General features: G+C 39.8%; 1 protein-coding gene across 2 annotated transcripts in view; it reads left to right on the top strand.

The window, feature by feature from the left end:
• ebo (ellipsoid body open) overlaps positions 1 to 21,242 on the top strand; it is a 96,738-nt gene that overhangs the window by 52,950 nt on the left and 22,546 nt on the right. The window contains exons 17-19 of one of the 2 annotated variants that reach the window (XM_067134239.1): positions 8,988 to 9,143; positions 9,407 to 9,584; positions 11,700 to 11,891. In XM_067134239.1, coding sequence (XP_066990340.1) covers positions 8,988 to 9,143; positions 9,407 to 9,584; positions 11,700 to 11,891 — 526 coding nt within the window. Of the gene's footprint in view, positions 1 to 8,972; positions 9,144 to 9,406; positions 9,585 to 11,699; positions 11,892 to 21,242 lie in introns of both variants that reach the window. The other variant, XM_067134230.1, reaches the window with a different exon arrangement.

Below are 21,242 nucleotides of genomic sequence, written 5' to 3'. Positions count from 1 at the left end.
TTTGTATAAATACATTTGCATTTATAATTTGCCCCCAAGTAAGATTTTTGGATCATATTTTGTATAAATACATTTGCATTAATAACTTGCCCTCAAGTAAAATATATGATTGGCCAAGTCACTGCAATTTAGGTCAAAGTGTAATCTTAAATGAAAATATGATAATGATTTAGCTTATTAGTCCCTAAAATGTTGGTTTTGCAGTGATGAGCTGCTAGTCTTTACACTGTAATTCTTCAAAACAAGCTACTGTAGACTATTCTTTTTTCAAGTATGAAAACATAGCACAATGCACCGTAAAGAGATTCCCAAAATATAGAGAAAGGGGCAAAAATATACCTTAAACACTGGGAGTTTGCCAAAAGGATTTATTTTTAAATGACAGATGAATATTGGAGCAAGGCATAGTCAAAGAAGCTGGACAACCATGAATGAATGAATGAAGAGCACATGGAAGAAAGTAGAGCAGCTGGGGCTGAGGAGACACTGCAGAGAACCTTCAGTACCTTTTGCAGTGTGCACATGGTGCACAATGTAATTGGTATCCCTTGAGGGTTTGAAAAAAGAAAAAGGTGTTAATTTCTTAAAAATATTTTATAGGTATCACCAGACCAAAATTTTGGGCCAGTTGAGAAAATAATGAGACATTGTAAGGCTGCCAAAAAATGAAAAATTTAATGTGCGCAAGAGTAAGTAAAAAGACAATAACCTGTTATGATTACATCTACTGGCGAATAAGAGATAATGTGGACAAAAATATATAAAGAAACAGAAATTATAGGTAAAACTTGGTTTTAAAAAAGAAGGTAGTTTACTGTAAATGAGAATGTTATTATCGGGGGTACTTTTAAAATGATGAAATTTTAGCCATGCATTCTGATTAGAAGCCATTAGAAATATATATTGGTGAATTTTTTGTCACTCATGCATGAGTTTTTTACATTAAGAAATATTAACCCACAAATTTGATTAATATTGAATTCCCAATACCTTGAGAATAACTTGCATCTAAGGGAATTTCAACTGATAAGTACTTCTGCGCCAGCCAGGATGCAAACCGTGGTCTGCTTAAGAAACAACAGTAGACAGTGACTTTGACTACACAGCTATCCCTTTATAGTAGTGGGTGAAGTCACTGTCTATCATGGTTTCTGAACCAGACATGGTTCACAGCCTGGCCAGTGGAGAAATACTTATCAATTGTGATTTCCCTGTGGTGCAAGTTACTCCCAAGGTGTACTGAATTAAATATTTATGGATTAATGTATGTGGATATATTGGGGAATTCCAGCTGCTACTGTAAGTATTAGGAAATGTAGTTCTATCATATATTTAAAGTATAAGATGAGAACAAGAGCTTCAGCAGAGTCAGTGGGATGTTCTGATTAATGCACATTGTAGATGGTTCCTTTTCTTAGGCAGTTAAATTCCATAGAACACTGTGCTTGATGTACAATGATTTTTAACCTTCCTATACAGTCATACCCTGAACTTACACAAGGTTAGGTTCCAGAATCCCTTGCACAAGGCAAATTTTCGTGTAAGTTTGCCATGGTCTAAAAATGCTAATAAATGCTTATTTCTAAACTTTAAACACTAAATATAACCCCTATCTTGCTCCCAAATTATTAAGGGGGCTCACAACCCAGAGTTGTAAAAAATCCTCTAAAAAAAAAGTATTTGATATTTTGACTCGAAAATTTCGTGGAACATGTTAAATATGATTTCGGACATTGTGTAGGCATGATACCATGAAATCACGACGCTTTGACATCATACGCTAAAAATAGAACAGTTAATCTAAAAATATCCTGGTGGCTTTATTGTTTGTGCTAGAGACACAAAATTTAGCATGGATATTCTTAAACATAATACAAATTTTGTAACATTTTGGTTTTTTAGTATTTCCTAAAATATCATGAAATATAGTGTTTACAAGATGGCCGCCCAGAGTGACGTCACGGAAATTACGGATTTTCTGCATTTGATTCCAAATAACACGGTCAATTTTTAATTTACCAGAAAAAACGAAATTTCTGTATAAATGTACTACTAATATGAATAAGCATGAGCAGTTTCATGTAAATATGGTGAAAAATTTATTTTTTATGAATATTTGAATTTAAAAAATTAGTTTTTTGCTACGGACGTTTAAAATTTGGAAACACCTGTAACATACTTATTTCAGTCTTGAATTTTGTACTTTCCAGGCATAAAACTCATCAATATATAGTTATACTGTGGGCAGCTAATCAACAATTTAGATAAATATATATTAACAACTAATTAGGGGTTCCTATTTGATGAAAAATTGATTTTGTTATGAATACAGGCAGTCCCCGGTTTACGACATTCCGAGGTTACGACGCTTTTCAGATATATTCATCAGAAATTATTTCCCGGTTTACGACACATGTTCCAGGGTTACGACGCGTCGTACGCCAATCTGATGGAAGAAATATGGCTCCAAAACAGCAGAATAATAAAAATTTGGAGGGTTTTTTGATGAAAAGCTCAATAAAAATGCAGTTTACATCGTTTTCAATACACCCAGAGCAATAAAAGTCAGGTTTTCTTAGGATTTTTTTACGATTTTCGACGATTTTCGACGATTTTCCTGTTTACGATGATTTTCGGCTTACGATGCGGCGTAAGAACGGAACCCCCGCCGTAAACCGGGGACTGCCTGTATTTGAATTTAAAAAAATAGTTTTTTGATACAGATGTTTAGTTTGGAAACGCCTGTAACATACTTATTTCTGTCTTGAATTTTGTAATTTCCAGGCATAAAACTCATCAATATATAGTGATACTGTGGGCAGCTAATCAACAATTTAGATAAATATTAACAACTAATTAGGGGCTCGTATTTACAAGATGGCTGCCCAGAGTGACGTCACGGAATTTACGGTTTTTCTGCATTTGATTCCAAATAACACGGTCAATTTTTAATTTACCAAAACAAACGAAATGTCTGTATAAATGTACTACTAATATGAATAAGCATGAGCAGTTTCATGTAAATATGGTGAAAAATTGATTTTTTATGAATATTTTAATTAAAAATAGTTTTTTGCTATGGATGTTTAAAGTTTGGAAACACCTATAACATACTTATTTCTGTCTTGAATTTTGTAATTTCCAGGCATAAAACTCATCAATATATAGTGATACTGTGGGCAGCTAATCAACAATTTAGATAAATATCAACAACTAATTAGGGGCTCCTATTTACAATGAGGTGGCATCTGGCGCCACTGTAATTTTCATGTTACTTCAAATGCCTCACCCCGAGTGCTTTTCCTCTCGTTGCCAATGGCCTTTGGCATGATTGCTATAATGACAAAGAAAAAAGTAACAGAAAAACAGCCCAAAAAAAGCGTAATTCACGCTAGATAGCGGATGCCTGCAGAAACAAAATGACGTACATCTTTTCTCTAATGCCAGCGATTCGCTACAGAGTAACTGACTCACACAGTCACTCGCTACAGCTTGCCAAACTTGGCAGAGTTGCCAGTAACCTCCAGAAATTTAAGACATAACAATGGCGTAACCAGCAAATGTAAAATAAACGAATATAATCTCTCTTACCGCGCCACACTGGTTCGAAAGCGCCATGCCCCCCTCTTTAAAAGGTTACGACGCTGTCCCTTTAAACGCCTCTACTCGCTATTATAGGCTCCCAAATAGATTTTCCATACTTCCTCGTGATTTTTGAATGTTTAAAGACTGGAAATATTGGGTTTTTCAAAATACGTTTTTTTTTCGAAGTTTTTCGGTTTAGAGTCCCCTTAAGCTAACTTTAAATGAAATTAAAGTTGCTGTAATTTCATTTAAAAGTTAGCTTAATACATTACCCTTAAAAAACGAAATAAATGGCTGACATAAAAGTAGAGTTGGAAGAGAATTTCTCTCCCCCCCCTTCTGACTGATATATTTTTAGAAGTCTTCTCAACCTCTTCTTAATAACGTCTTTATTCTACATCTCTTTCTCTTTGTTCTAATATGCTTTTTCATGAACAAACAGTGTTTTTTATTTGGACTAATACAACTCTTAGTTATTATGTCTTTATGTTTTAGAACGTATTTGCCACCCTAACGCATTTACAGGTAAAATTAGATCAATTTAAACTATCTACTGTACAGGTAAAGACGTATAGAGAAATAATAAGTTGTAAAAATGTGTAAGCGCTAACTACAAACGAGAGAGAGAGAGAGAGAGAGAGAGAGAGAGAGAGAGAGAGAGAGAGAGAGAGAGAGAGAGAGAGAGAGAGAGAGAGAGAGAGAGAGAGAGAGAGAGAGAGAGAGAGAGAGAGTTGTCCTTACTTAAAATATCAAGTTAAATTATATATGAGTTATTACGGGCACAGAGAGAGAGAGAGAGAGAGAGAGTTATTCTTATGTTAGATATCAAAAGATGGAAGTTCATGATTTATGAAGGAAAAAGGAAAAAGAAACAAGAAAGAGAGAGAGAGAGAGAGAGATGGTACCAGAAATCCTTTGACATGCTGTGGGCAACGATTGGCATATTTGCAGCTTTGCCCTCACTCCTCTCTTCAAAGGTTTCTCAAAAGATTGGGAAATGATATTTGTTTGTTTATAATATCACATAATTTACTATAGAAGTGTATCAATTTTGTAATTATAGTAATATTATTGTTATTATTATTATTTTGTTTTTTTTGAAGGTAACAGACCCTCTTTCTAGCATATTTTGTTAAAGAGAATGGCAGCATCAGTGGAATTGATTTTAGAATTTATATGGTCTTCTCAATTATTATTTTCTGATATTTGCTAATAACTGGCCAATGTTCATAATCTGGATAAGGAATTGGTTTCTTGAAATATAAATTTTATTGCAAAAAAGAAATGGAAGTTGAAAGCGGCGTTTGATTGCCATAGAGTTTCTGGAATCAGGATTTGTCGTATTCTTGTGTAGAATCTTCGCCGTTGTTCTAAGGGTGTAGTGGAATTCCAGAATTTCCAACCGTATCATCGGTTCATTCTCAAGGAAGGGTGGGCTTGTTCTGGTTAGAATGGGGTCGTCAGACAGCATTTATAGTGTCCTGGGTGTCCCGTATTGTGAGGGTTGAATTTTCATTGGCTGATTCAGGGGATTAAGCCCCTGGGCCAAACTCTCTCCCAGAGGTCGATGCTCGCACTGGTCTCCGTGTGCAGACGGAGACAGGGAGGGTTTAGGGACGGACACTATTGGTAGATGGGGGTACCACCTGATTGGATCGTTCATCCGGCTCTGGGGTGCTGGTGGGCGGCGCCTTACGTGCCACCGTCGGGAGGAGGAACATCTCCTGTGTGGTGTTGAGGCTAGGTCTCTCCTTTCCGATGTGTAGGGCCTCCAGGAGGCGGTGGTCTGTCACCTTATCAATAATTCCAGTATTGGGAATTACCCCCTTTCAGTTTATGCTAATGTGAATATTCTTGGCATGATTATGGATGGCACCTTCCTAAGCGTGGCAGGAAATCCTCCTTAAAAATCTCATTGTGGCCATCCCAATGTATGTGCTGGAGCATTCCCGACTAGGGCATTTGTACTGGTAAACCATGTTGGTTTTCTTCAGGGGGTCCTGCACTGAGGGACCGGGTTGTTCTTCATGATCAGGCCGCTTTTGTAATAAATTACTAATTTAACCTTTTTTGCAGGGTCCATATGGTTGACGTTTCCTTCTGTGATACTGCGAAGAGCTCGCTTGTCCTCTTTGTATTTCCTGTGAAACACTCCCTTGTAAAAGAGAGTGATGTCTTCAAGGGTGGCAGGGCGAGGCTTCTGCAGGTACCATTTATCAGTACTCCTTCGTATGCATTTTGTGATGTCCTGGTTGGAATACCCATTGTTAATTAAAACCTGGCCAACATGTTCTAGTTTGGTGTGTATGCCCTTCCAAGAGAAGCAGTGTGAGAGAGCTCTCCTGATGAAGGCACTGATTGCAGTGCACTTGTATCCCTCTGGACACTTACTCCCACCATTCAGGCACATGCCCATGTTCATGGGTTTTGTATAAACTTCCGTTACAAAGCGCTCCTCTTGTTGCTCAACGAGGACATCAAGGAAGGGGAGGTGATGATCATGGCAATGTTCAGTGGTAAAGTTGAGGCTACTGTGGTCATTGAAGGCTTGTCGCAGGTTTTCTATTTCTTCTACTATGTTGGCATTTATGAAGGTGTCATCAATATGCCAGACATATTGACGGTTTCTCGATCGTGATGAATACCTGACGTTCCACAGCACCCATGTAGAAATTCACGAAAAGTACTCCGAGGGGAGAACCATCGCTACACCATGTTTTTGTATGGACATGTGGCCTCTGTGGGTGGAGAAAGGGGCCTTGTTTTTTTTTTTTTTTTTTTTTTTTTTTACAAATCTCGAGTAATGTTTGGAGGGCATGCTCGGGGATGTTTAATGGGGGCTAGAGTCATCTCTATATACATGTTCCAGAGTTATCTGGATTGTTTCATCCACGGAGACATCGTGAAGAGGGACTCCACGTCCATCGATGCAATAACTCCTCCCGGGGTGTTGTTTTCAGGGCTTCTATAAACTCGGCAGAGGACTTCAAACTGTGGTCATCTGGAAAATAAGGAGTCAAAATAGCATTCAGTTTCTTCGCAAGCTGGTACGTAGGGGCAGGAATCTGGCTTATAATGGGGCGTAACGGGTTTGCTGGTTTATGGGTTTTGACGTTCCTGTATATGTAGCCAAGGTTGTAGTCCCCTACGATCGGCAGCAGGTGAAGGGCGTTGGAAGCTGCATTGACAGTCTTGATGATCCTATTAGCCTCGCACTTAATGTCATCCACCAGGTTCTTAGTGATCCTCTGAAATTTGCTGCTCCATTTCTTGTATGCAATAAAAATTAATATTTCAAGAAAAAAATTCCTTATCTAGACTTTGAACATCGACCAGTCATTAGCAAATATCAGCCCTGACAAGAAGAAAATAATAAGAAGAATTGAGAAGACCATATATAAAGTCAATTCCACTGATGCTGCCATTTTTTTCAACAAAATATGCTTGAAAGAGGGTCTGTTACCTTCATATACTACTCTACGGCTACATGACCCATCTGCACAGGAAGACCCGGGCACTAGGAGCTTCAGGAGGACCCTGCTTCAGCTGAACATCAGCTTTCAGTGAAGGAATGAGACAGAGTTACACTCGATGACGAGCTGAAGAACTTGCATGCCAAGTGGGACAACCTCTGCTGCAGTAGCAGCAGTAACCGTGTAGCAGCCCATCTGAGTGTCTGGGAAAGAAATGCTAATTATGGAACGGCCAATAGAGATGATAATTTCCCACAGGAGAGGGCACACCCCAGCGCCATCGTGGAATGCCTGCACTACCTGGAGAAGAAGGATGCCGAAAAGAGAATGAGGACGATAACGAAGAAACTGGTCGCCCTTAATGGAGGAAAACTGCGGCTCCCACAGAAAAGAGAAGAATACATTAATCTGAAAGACTGTGTACCTACTGCCGAACAAGACAGAATCCTATGTATGGGACTTAATTGTCATTCCTCTACCCGACCGAGGCCCATGGAGAAATGCCTAGAAGTCTAGCACCTGCTGGACACCATACACAAGCATGAAGATCAAGGTACCATACGTACTACGGATGCCCTCCAGCCCCTCCTCTTGGCCGAGGCCCTCACAGAAAGTGGTGATTACAAGAGTGATGTGATCGACAGGCGCCTAAGGGAAGCGGCCAGAGAACTCCAAGCCCAAGAGGATGTCACCGTCCGTCGGGCTGATAAAACATATGTCTTTGTACCCATCCGCACTAAAGAATACCACCACAAGTTAGATGAGATACTGGCAGACAGCAGCAAATTTCAGAGGATCACAAGCTCACTGCGATCAGTGCCTTCATCAGTAGAGTTCTCTCACACTGCTCCTCTTGGAAGCATCGGCCAGTCATTAGCAAACATCAGCCCTGACGAGAAGAAAATAATAAGAATTGAGAAGACCATATATAAAATCAGTTCCACTGAAGCTGCCATTCTCTTTAACAAAACTTTATTATTATTATTATTATTATTATTATTATTATTATTATTATTATTATTATTATTATTATTATTTAATTTTAATCTTATTAATATTTGAAAATTAGTACTTATTATTAGGTAAATCATTTTTTATCATACAAAACAAATATACATGTAACCTTAAAAAATTAGGGTTACATGTATATGTTTATTTGTTTTGTTGATAAATAAATAATTTACCTAATAATAAGTACTGATTTTCAAGTATTAATAAGATTATATTATTATTATTATTATTATTATTATTATTATTATTATTATTATTATTATATAATAATAGTAATAATAATAATAATAATACAGTTATAATAATAATAATAATAATAATAATAATAATAATAATAATACTGTAATTACAAAATTTATACATTTCTGTAGTAAAGTATGTGATATTTTAACCAAACAAATATCATTTCCCAATCTTTTGAGAAACCTTTGAAGAGAGGAGCAAGGGCAAAGCTGTCAAATATGTCAATTGATTTCTGGTACTCTCTCTCTCGCTCTTTCTTTCTTTTTCCTTTTTCCTTCATAAATCATGAATTTCCATCTTTTGATATCTAACATATGAATAACACACTCTCGCTCTCTCTCTCATGTTATTCTCTCTGTCTCCGTAATAATTCATAAATAATTTAACTTGATATTTCAAGTAAGGACAATCTCTCTCTCTCTCTCTCTCTCTCTCTCTCTCTCTCTCTCTCTCTCTCTCTCTCTCTCTCTCTCTTGTGATATCCTCTGTTTCCGTAATACTGTAATTGATAAATAATTTCAGTCTCTTAAGTAAGGGCAACCCTACCCTAATCTCTCCACTCTCTCTCTTTTCTCTCTCGAGGATTCGCAAATGTCGCGTCTGTGAATTCGCGCAAATCGAATCGTGTAAGATTGAGGGATTACTGTATGCCCAAATTAGTTTTTTTAATTTCAGTGGCTGAGAAGCTGTGTGATACATTCTCAGTGGTGCGCTATCAAGTTGGTGAGCTGAACAGCACAGACAAATCCAGTCGGGAGCTGTACTACCAGTGTGTTCAAGATGTGATACATCAAGCCATTCTTCTCTTTCCAATTTATGTACAGCATGCAAGTGAGTTTAGAATATTTTTGGCATAATTGTTTCACAGAACTGTCACCTCCTCTCATCAGTTCTTAATTTGTGTGATAGCTTGCTTGTGAATGGCTTAAGTAAATATTTTTTTGTTGTGACATTGACTTATATTTTTCTCTTGTTACTTTTGCAGTTACAGTTGTCCTTGTATGTTTACATAGGAAAATGTTGGTATATACAAAATTTGAAATAATTTCCTTCTTAAAAATTAATTTGTCTCTTACTGTACCTTCATTGAATAGGTGTGTGTGAAGAAATCCTGTCCTTGATGGTGGTTGTAATGCAGGTGCTAAGAGTACAGTTAGGTCCAGTGCGGGTAGAAGCCACCATACAAACATTCCTCGATGTCTTTACCACACGTCATCACCTCCAGCTTGCCATTAACACCCACAACCCACCAGCAGTCAGAGTTGTTGAGAAGTAAGTTTAGTGTTTATAATGTTAGGCTTGTTCTGTCTCTAGAAATCAAGTTTTTTCTTTCTATTTCGAGATATTCTTTGATGGTCAAGTACATGATAATAGTCCTGAGAACTCTGATCATCTTATTCACTTGATTTTTTCAAGAGATTAATCTTTGTTTGGAGATGTTCTGAGATTTGTTTCACAACAAACCCATTATTTCTAATTAGATAACTTTATGGTAGCTAAATAGTTCCATATGTTTAATCTCTAAAAACAAGAAAATGCTGTCATCATTGTCATCAGTGGATAAATTAGGATTTCGTAGTAAGGCATATTTTGAGTAAATTTTAGTGTCTTCTTCTTTATGTATTATCTTGTGTTTCCTTTTCAATATTATATATGGTGGTTGTGTTATTTATAGCATTTTGTACCAATTTGCCTTCTTCAAATTTTTTGTAAGATGATGCAGTGAAAGCATATAAACTATGTAGTAAGGTTAAACTAATTAACCCTTAAACGCCGAGCCTCTATTTACAAAAGCGTCTCCCATATGCCGAAGTGGAAAGAAAGTTTTTTTCAAAAAATCACAGCACGCTTAGTTTTCAAGATTAAGAGTTCATTTTTGGCTCCTTTTTTTGCCATTGCCTGAAGTTTAGTATGCAACCATCAGAAATGAAAAAAAGTATCATCATATATAAATATTGGAATATATGACAGCACAAAAAAAAATTTCATATATAATTGTATACAAATCGCCCTGTGAGCAAGACGGTTAAAGCTAATGAGTTTTTTTTTTTCGTTGTATTGTACACTAAATTGCAAAGATTTTGGTATATAACAAATTGTAAAACGATCAAAGCAACACAGAGAAAATATTATCACAAAATGATGCATGAATTCGTAATGAGCGGACGTAAAAAAAAGTGTTTTTCAAAAATTCACCATAAATCGAAATATTGTGCTAGAGACTTCCAATTTGTAGCAAAATGAAGGTAAATGATTGAATATTACTAGAATGTAAGAGTTTTAGCTTACAATTGCACATTTCGACCATTTCGGTCGAGTCAAAGTTGACCGAAGGTTGAAATTTTGGCACATAGTGATTTATATAAAAATATTTCAAAACTTATAAAAGCTACAACCATGGGTTATTTTTTGTTGTATTCTACATGAAATTGTGCACATTTTCATATATAAAACTTTATGTAACGGCTAATATAAAATGGTGCAAAAATTACGACAAAGTGATGAAAGAATTTCTGAGATGCGTCGCTGATGCTTTCTAGTGGGAGAAGAAAGAAATTACAAGATATGCAGCTGGATCACGCTTGTAAACAAAACAACAGCGTGATCTGTGAACTCCCAGCATCCCTCAAGGCGTGTGATTTAAAATTTTTCGCAAACTAGGCCTATAAGTATTTTTCCGCGAATATTTAAAAAAAATTTTTGTAGTCGACGTATTTTACGTTCACTTGGTACCCGACAGACAATTTTCGTTGACGTAAAATACGTCCAGTCGGCGTTAAAGGGTTAATGTGATGCTTGTGTAATAACATTATTAAGAGAGATGCCAGTGGGGCCTCCTGAACTTTTGGGGGGCCAACAAAGTAAGCAAACCAAAGCCTTGCATATAGGAGGAGGCATACCTCTTCCACATCACTTTGTACTGCTCTCCGAAGAGGCAGTATACTTAAATGGTCTGGAGGCAACAGTGGCGATTATGTTGGCGAGAGGAAGGCATCATGCTCTAGGCCTACCTGCATTATTCTTTTGTTTTCTCAGTTAGTACACAGCCATGCAAGTGCTTGTGCGGAAGGAGGACTCCAATTCAAGGGTCTCTGTTTCAGCTTGGAATCTATCCTTCAAGTCTACTTGAACTTTAGCACTCATGGCAGCATGGTAGCACTGGATTGATAGGTATCTGAGGCTCCAGTGGCACATGCATCATGCTGCCACCCATCTTATTCTGTTAGTGTTAGAGAAAAAGAGTGCAGTACGTGGGGTTGTTTGATTACACGAATGTTTGCTTATATATAAGTGATGGGTTAATATGAAAAACTAATTGTTTTATGAAAAATTTAGTTTTTGACAAATATTTCTATAGTAAACATCCTGATCAATCATTTTTTTCAGATTCTTGAAGCTACTTGAACTCATTGTAAGTGAACCTGGTCAGTCCTTCAAAAGATTCATCCCTAACACTATCACATTATGTATGGAACACATATATCCTTTTGTATCAGAAAGAGCTTCTCCAGAAGTCAAATCTCCATTATTTGAATTGCTACGTTGTCTACTAGAGCATAATTGGAAATACTTTTTCAGGTGAGTTGTGAATTCTGTATTAAATTAGTGGTATTTACAGAAAGGATTAGGAAAGCTTATTTTTGTACTACTTGATGGATGCTGTCCATAAATATCCTCCATGACTTTACTTGAGCTATACTAAGAATGCTGCAGCTTAAGCCAAGAATTGAACCATCCACCAAAGAGAGAGCCCCTACTCTTGATGTTAACCCTTAAACGCCGAGCCTCTATTTACAAAAACGTCTCCCGTATGCCGGCAGCGTTCGGGAGTTAGTGCCGAAGCGGAAAAAAAGTTTTTTTTCAAAAAATCACAGGACGCTTAGTTCTTAAGATTAAGAGTTCATTTTTGGCTCCTTTTTTTTTGTCATTGCCTGAAGTTTAGTATGCAACCATCAGAAATAAAAAAAAAATATCATTATCATATATAAATATTGAAATATATGACAGCGCAAAAAAAAAATTTTCATATATAATTTTATACAAATCGCGCTTGCTGTGAGCAAATCGGTTAAAGCTAACGGGTTATTTTTTTCTTCTTTGTATTGTACACTAAATTGTGATGATTTTGGTATATAACAAATTGTAAAACGATCAAAGCAACACAGAGAAAATATTATCACAAAATGATGCATGAATTAAGTAGTGAACGCATGGACGTAAAAAATGTTTTTTTACAAAATTTCACCATAAATCGAAATATTGTGCTAGAGACTTCCCGTTTGTTGAAAAATGAAGCTAATTGATTGAATATTACTAGACTGTAAGTGTTTTAGCTTACAATTGCAGTTTTCAACCATTTCAGTCAAGTTAAAGTTGACCGAAAGTAAAATTTTTTCTGTTTATTGTGATTTATATGAAAATATTTCAAAACTGATAAAAGCTACAACCATGAGTTATTTTCTGTTGTATTGTACATGAAGTTGCGCACATTTTCATATATAAAACTTTATGTAACGACTAATATAAAACGGTGCAAACATTACGACAACTTGACGAAAGAATTTCTGAGATGTTCGGCCGAGTTACCGCGCGGACATAAGGAAAATGTTTTTTTCAAAAATTCACCATAAATCGAAATATTATGCTAGAGACTTCCAATTTATTGCAAAATGAAGGTAAATGATTGAATATTACTAGAATGTAAGAGTTTTAGCTTACAATTGCGTTTTTCGACCATTTCGGTCGAGTTAAAGTTGACCGAAGGTTGAAATTTTGGCAGTTATCGTGATTTATGTGAAAATATTTCCAAACTCATAAAAGCTACAACCATGAGCTATTTTCTGTTGTATTCTACATGAAATCGCGCACATTTTCATATATAAAAGTTTATGTAACGACTAATATAAAACGATGCAAACATTATGACAACGTGATTTAAAGAATTTCTGAGATGTTCGGCCGAGTTACGCGCAGACGAAGGAAAAGTTTTTTTTTTTTTTTTTTTTTCAGAAATTCACCATAAATCAAAATATTGTGCTAGAGACTTCCAGTTTGTTGCAAAATGAAGGTACATGATTGAATATTACTAGAATGTAAGAGTTTTAGCTTATAATTGCGTTTTTACCATTTCGGTCGAGTTAAAGTTGACCGAAGGTTGAAATTTTGGTAGTTATCGTTATTTATATGAAAATATTTCAAAACTGATAAAAGCTACAACCATGAGTTATTTTCTGTTGTATTCTACATGAAATTGCGCACATTTCCACATACAAAACTTTATGTAACGACTAATATAAAATGGTGCAACATTACGACAACGTGATTTAAAGAATTTCTGGCGCGGACGTAAGGAAAAAGTTTTTTCAAAAATTCACCATAAATCGAAATATTGTGCTAGAGACTTCCAATTTGTTGCAAAATGAAGGTAAATGATTGAATATTACTAGAATGTAAGAGTTTTAGCTTACAATTGCGTTTTTTACCATTTCAGTTGAGTCAAAGTTGACCGAAAGTTGAAATTTTGGCAGTTATCGTGGTTTATATGAAAATATTTCCAAACTGATAAAAGCTACAACCATGGGTTGTATGTTGCTGTATTTTACATGAAATTGCACACACTTTCACATATAAAACTTTATGTAACGGCTAATATAAAACAGTGCAAAACTTACGACAAAATGACGAAAGAATTTCTGAAATTTTCGGCCGAGTTACCGCGTGGGCGTAAGGAAAAAGTTTTTTTTCAAAAACTCACCATAAATCGAAATATTGTGCTAGAGACTTCCAATTTGTTGCAAAATGAAGGTACATGATTGAATATTACTAGAATGTAAGAGTTTTAGCTTACAATTGCGTTTTTTTACCATTTCAGTCGAGTCAGAGTTGACAGAAGGTTGAAATTTTTTGTAGTCGACGTACGGTACGTCCACTTGGCACCCAACAGACAATTTTAGTCGACGTATGATACGTCCAGTCGGCGTTTAAGGGTTAATCAATACTCATGATCTCCTTGTATACTGATCTTTGAATAAAGTTATGGTATTGAATACATATTGCCAGGATAGATGGGTAGCAAGTTGACCATCCCCAGTGTAATTTGAACTCCAACTTAGAGAAAGGCTGGTTGTAGCTTTCATAATCAGGAACTCATGCCCCTTTAAGATGTATCGACATACTTTTCACACTGGGTGAATATGTAGGTTTGCATAACTCATAATTCATCTTGATCATTTAATCAGTATATTCATCAGTGGACTTGCATGTTGATACTTTTGCTTTACTCTCAAATAGAAGAGTAGGCAGAATAAAAGTAGGAAGGGAGATGTAGTCATTGATTGGACACAAAAAGTCTATCACTCCCATGGGTGACAGGATGATCATCAGAATCCTCCTGAGTGGGAGCCATCTGCTGGGGGATAAGTACTTGGACAATATTATGGCTGGACAACTGAGGGGAGGACCTTTTTTTTTTTCCAAATTACTATTGAGGAACCAGATATTTAATTCCATAGATTCTGAAATGTTGTTGCAGGTGTAATTTCACTTATTTGAAATATGTTGCAGGTGTAATTTTACTTACTTTGAAAACATGCAGTTGAAAAGCACATATATTGTAAGGATGGTTATAGTCTGTCCCTACAGCAGGGTTTAATGATCATGATTACATTTTGCTGCCGTAATGTGTGTGAAGATTGTTGGATGCCCAATATACAGTGACTTATACAGCCAATAGCCTATAGTTACCTTGGGATAGCAGCAGTGATGATAGCGCATCTCGCGCGTCCGTTCGATTCAAACTGTTTGGATAACTTCATTTCGATGCGCTTCTTTCTGGTGTCTCTTTTTGGTGAAGTACTCAGTGTCTTGTTTGTTAATCTAGCTAGCTTATCTCTGTGAAATAGGTAGCTATGTCGGATTCCAGCTTCTCTGGATCTAGAGTTTGTGCAGGGAATTTGTGCTCTTCCAAATTTGTTAAACTTAAGTACAACCGTCACTCTTTGTGTACGGCATGTAGGGGTCAGGTGTGTTCCCAGGAGAACACATGCAGTGAGTGTATTGAGTGGAGCCAGGAGTTTTGGCACACGTACAATTCCCATCAGGTAAAGCTGGTTAAGGATAGGGATAGGAAGGCTTTTAAGTGTAAGGAAGCTAGGCTAACTTTTTCGCGGGTGGCGTCAGCGTCATCCCCTTTACCGGCTGTTCCTTCCTCCTCCCATCCTCCCTCCTCTACCGCTGCTCTTACCCCTTCTCATGTTCCCCCCTCTTCTTCACCAGCTTCCCAGTATGTTTTCCCTAAAGCTAAGCCCAGCCTTGAGGCTGATAAATCAGAATTTGATCTTTTCAGAACTCAAATGGAAGTGCATATGAACGTTTTCATGGATTCTGTCTTAAGTTTAGTGCGTTCGCGCCATAGTCCGGGCGTTAGTGTTGGTAATGACGTAAATGTTAGTGATAACAGTGTTGTTCGTGATCGTGTTTCAGGCGAGTCTGCTCGTTTTTCTGACTCTTTTGAGCAAAGGCAGCTGTCCCTCTCGCCTTCTGAGGCTAGAAGACAGTCCGGTGCTGGCGAAAAGGTCAGAAATTCTTGCCCACGAGCAGGCTTGTCCTCTAAGGCACCGAAAAGCCTTAGTCCTTATGTTGAAAGACGTAAGCTTGACTCCTCGTCGAAGCGTCGAAAAGCTTCGAGGAGTCGCAAAAGTGAATGTCGCAAGGCTTCGAAGAGTCGTAGACGTGCAAGTTCGCGTAGTGTTTCTCCATCGACTCGTCGCTCTTCTCGCCATCATCGACATCGCAGGATCGTGTCCCCAGATTCTTCATCAAGTCGTTCGGCTTCGAAACATCACTCCCTAAGGGTAAGTTCTTCAGATGAGAGTAGTCGACCCTTAAAGAGGCAATCTTCTGATAATTCCTGCCGTAGGGACCCTAAACTCTGTAAGAAAAGGACAGCTAGCCCTACACCTGGTTACTCAGCATGGGATTCCGATCAAGAAGATGCATTTCAGACGCTCTCTCCCAAGTCACCTAAGTCAGTCAAGATACCTAGCCCTCTCCAGAAGGATCTGCTTCAAGTTCCCGTGCCTCTTCCTCCTCATCCTACACAGGAAGTGTCTGCTCCTTTGGCTTCATTCTCACCTTCCCAGGAATCTAGTCTGCTCGAAGAGAAGCTAGAAAAGTTAGTCCGCAAAGTCCTTTGTATTCCTGGGGACCAAGAAGTTGTTCTTCCTCAACTCCTGGACGATCTTGGCACGGAACCGTTTCTTTCTGGTGAAGAGGAAGATCCCGTTGACTCAGTGCCTTCTTCTCATTACGCTTCTCTGCTCAACTTTCTGCTGCAGTCGTCCCTCAACATTTTCAGCCGACAGCCCCCTCTTCCACGACTTCCACGTTGCTACTGGGAAAGCAGTGTCCTGACACTTCCCTTCCCAAATTAGTACTCTCCACCGCCTCCAAGAAAGCCTTGAAGGAGGTAGAGGCTTGGTTGGAAGCTAAGAGATCCTCTGGTAAAGCGTCTTTTGCGTACCCTCCTTCAAAGCTGTCGAAAAGGCGGCAAAATTATTACAGCACAGGAACTTCTCCTTCACTAGGCTCTGCAATCTCAGCACAAGGGGACTTTGGCTCCCTTGTGGACCGTTCAAGACGCATTTCCTTTGAAGCTGCCAAGGCTTTCTTTTCTGCCCTGGATGTAGAACACCTTTCCAAGAACCTCTACAAGCTCCTGGAGATTGTCAGTTTTCTCAATTGGTCGATGGGAACTATTTTTAAACAAGTTGAGCAGGCTAATATCGCAGATGTCTTGGAGAGAATCACGGGATTCCTTACCTGCACCAACATTGCTATCCATGATGCGGCAGGCGAACTTTCCTCCCTCTTCGCCATGGCCACTCTGAAGAAGAGGAAGACTTGGTGCTCTTTCTTATCTAAGGCTGTGACTTCTTCGCAAAAGACAGCCTTGATGTTCGCACCTTTTGACAAGGAAGGCCTTTTCCCAGAAGCAGTAGTGAAAGACGTCCTTTCAGCCATGGATAAGAAGACAACGTCACACATCCTGTCTATGTCTTCCGCCAAACCCAGGCCTGCTCCCGCTCCTTTGACCAAGATGGTATCTCCTCTTAACAGACATCCGTTTCGTAACTCCAGACCCAAACCTTACGCAAGGCCCTGCTCCAACTCCAGAGGTCACAATTTCTCCTCTAAGCCCCAAGGTCGTCCTGCCAGTAAGTACGAACCCTGTCCTCCATGCGCTGGTGGGGGCCAGACTCAGTCTCTTTTGGGAGGAATGGAGAGACAGAGGTGCAGATCAGTGGGTGATTCAAGTGCTCCAGCTAGGGTACCGCCTTCCGTTCGTCCAACCTCCTCCTCTCTCCACTTCTCCCATTTCCTTGACAGCATACTCAAGAGGCTCAGTCAAGTTTTCGGCCCTAGAGACAGAAGTCCAGTGTCTCTTAAGGAAAACAGTCATCGAAGAAGTACAGGACGTGTCAACCCCAGGATTCTACAACCGCCTGTTTGTAGTCCCCAAGTCATCAGGGGGTTGGAGGCCAGTTCCTGACGTAAGCGCTCTCAATCTGTACTTAGTGAAAACCAAGTTTTCCATGGAAACGAACCGCTCCATTCTTCAGGCTCTAACTCAAGGGGATTGGATGGTGACCCTCGACATGGAAGATGCCTACTTCCACATTCCAGTACATCAAGACTCAGGAGGTATCTTCGGTTCGTTTTCAAGGACAAAGTTTACCAGTTCCGGGCTCTCTGCTTCGGCCTATCGACAGCCCCGCAGGTATTCACCAGGGTTCTCGCCCCGATAGGTCATTAGCTCCACCTGGAGGGAGTTCGGATCTCCTTGTACCTCGACGACTGGCTACTCCGTTCATCATCAAGGGACTGCTGCATGGAGGACCTTCACAGAACCCTAAGGTTAGCTCGAGCCTTAGGGATTCTGGTAAACACGGAAAAGTCGAGCTTAATTCCTTCGCAGAGGATTCTTTATTTGGGGATGACTCTGGACAGTCTAGCTTTTCGGGCTTTTCTGTCCCCCAAAAGGGTTTCCTCCTGCCTTCTTACGGTGGAGAAGTTTCTCCTCCTGGACAGTTGCTCCGCCCGTCAGTGGATGGCTCTCCTGGGAACTCTGTCGTCAGTGGAGCAATTCGTCAAGTTAGGTCGTCTACACATGAGACAGTTGCAGTTTTTCCTGAAGAGTGCTTGGAACAGAAGAACTCAACTGGACTCCACGGTCTTCAACATTCCCCCTGACGTCAAGAGACATCTTCTTTGGTGGAAATCACTGGAAAGACTCAGAGGGTCTAGATCTCCTCCCAAGACAACCATCTCTGCAGATGTTCTCAGACGCGTCCAATGTTGGCTGGGGAGCACATCTAGGCAACTTCAGGACGTCAGGGGTTTGGTCTACTGAACAGAAGAAGCTCCACATCAACGCCAAGGAACTATTGGCCATTCACCTTGCTCTCCAGGATTTTTCGGCCCACGTCTCAGGCCAAGCAGTTGCTGTTCACGCCGACAACTCTACGGCTCTAGCATATATTCGGAAACAGGGAGGTACCCATTCCTTCTCCCTGTTCGAAACTGCGAGGGACCTTCTTCTGTGGGCGGACAGCAACAGGGTGGCTCTGTTCCCTAGGTTTGTGCAAGGAAAACTGAACGTTCTTGCGGACCAACTCAGCCGTCGGAACCAGATTCTTCCTGCGGAGTGGACCCTGCACCCACAAGTGTGCCTAGATCTGTGGAAATTGTGGGGCACTCCCATGAAGACCTCTTCGCTACCTCCAAGAACCATCGTCTCCCACTGTTCTGCTCGCCAATTCCAGACCCCATGACTCACTTGGTGGACGCCATGCTCCTAGACTGGACGAACCTGTTTGCTTATGCCTTTCCTCCTTTCAGGCTCATCAGGCAAGTGATAAACAAAATGAAATTCCATCAGAACGTCGAACTAATCCTTATTGCCCCGTTCTGGCCAAGGAAGGAGTGGTTCCCGGATCTGCTAGATCTGATAGACTTCCCAGGGCTTCTTCCTCAAGGGGAGTCTCTTCTTAGCCAACCCCACCTAATGAAGTTCCACCAGGGATTGTCCACTCTCTCTCTGACAGGCTTCAGACTGTCAGGAAGCTCATCAGAGCGAGAGGTTTTTCAAGCAAGGCTGCAGAGGCTATTGCGAGGTGCAGAAAGGACTCCTCTAGCAAATTATACCAATCCAAGTGGACAGTCTTCAGGAATTGGTGTAGAAAAAATAGCATCTCCTCTTCGACGTCTATAACTCAACTTGCCGATTTTTTCAGTTACTTAAGAGAATCAAGAAGGTTGATGCCATCAACCACCAAAGGTTACAGAGCCATGCTATCCTCCGTCTTCTCCCATAGAGGGTTAGACCTGTCGAATAACCGAGACTTGTCAGATCTCCTCAAGTCTTTAGACACAGCTAAGACCCCAAAACCATCCCTTGCCTGGAATCTGGATGTAGTTTTGAGAAGGTTGATATCTCCAAGGTACGAACCTTTAGAAGAACTTTCTCTTAGAGACCTCACTAAGAAAGCCCTTTTTCTGGTTACCTTAGCAACAGCAAAGAGAGTTAGTGAAATACATGCCATTGACAAGAGAGTGGGTTTTTCACAAGGTAATGCTGTTTGTTCTTTCACCTTGAATTTTTTGTCCAAGAATGATCTCCTTCCAATCCTTTGCCTCAGTCCTTTACCGTTCAAAACCTGTCCGAAGTGGCTGGCCCTCAAGAATTAGAGGCTTTTTTGTGCCCTGTTAGAGCTATCAAGGCTTACATAGCCAGAACTGCCAACATCAGAGGAGATTCCTCTAACCTCTGGTGTTCAGTGAAAGACCCAACCAGACCTTTATCCAAAAATGCGCTTGCTTTCTTCGTCAAGGAACTCATTTTAGAGGCGCACAGGCACATCAATGAAGAAGACGCACGCCTAGTCAAGTCTCACATTCTTGAAGTGCGCTCAATAGCAACTTCAGTGGCTTTCCGTCATAATAAGTCACTTTCGCAGATCACACAGAGCACCTTCTGGAGATCGGATTTAGTGTTTGCATCTCAGTACCTTAGGGAGGTCGAAGTTGCGTACAGGACCTGTTTGCGTTAGGTCCCATATCTGTAGCTGGCTTGGTTTTAGGGGGAACACACTAGGGGGGTAGGTTCCTTATCTTACCTTCTCCTTGTGATTTTATGGTTGCTGAGTTAAAGGGAAGCTGGGGGTGTTCATTTCACCTGGAGTACCCTCCGATCTGGTTTTAGCTATAGAGGGTATAGAGAAGGGGGATGTTTTGTTTTTAATTAGTTTTAGGTTAGGCGGTGAGGCCCGTTTTTCAGTCTGGTTGCTTTCCAATTGCTCAGGGCAAGAGCAAAGGAAAGTCACCCCTTGTCTTAGTCAGCGGTGTGCTTCCCTGACTACTAGGGGTGTTATGGAGCAGAGTAGCTAGCAGTGCTTACGCCCAATGCCTCTGCAGGTAGTGGAGCTTCAATCAGCAGCAGTACCTCTCTGCAAAAGCCCATCTACCAGGTAAAGAGACACCTGCCTTTTTGTTGGTAGGGATCCATATGATGCCCATGTTTAGGGTTTGTCCCTTTTTTATGATGTGTATCCTTTCGATAACTGATACCTCATCCCCTTCCCTTCCACCTTAAATGTGGAATCAGCTTTTACAGTGTTTTGGTAAGGCATTATAATGAAAATTACATTTTTATGATAAAATGAAGTTTCATTATACTTACCAAAACACTGTAACTTGAAGGGCTCCTCCTCCCCGCAGGGGGAGGCGTTATCTCAGGCTATCACTTATTATGTATGCCGAGATTGAAACTGGAGCTGTTTACTGGGCGAGTCTCCTTCCACTTCCCCCCACCGGCATCTGGTGGGGCTGGGTCTCCTGCCAATTATATCAGCGTTCCAAACAAAGTTTGAA

This window comes from Macrobrachium rosenbergii, chromosome 3 (assembly GCF_040412425.1).
Source record: "Macrobrachium rosenbergii isolate ZJJX-2024 chromosome 3, ASM4041242v1, whole genome shotgun sequence".
Classification (NCBI taxonomy): Eukaryota; Metazoa; Arthropoda; class Malacostraca; order Decapoda; family Palaemonidae; genus Macrobrachium; species Macrobrachium rosenbergii.
This window is presented reverse-complemented; position numbering and strand designations above follow the sequence as displayed.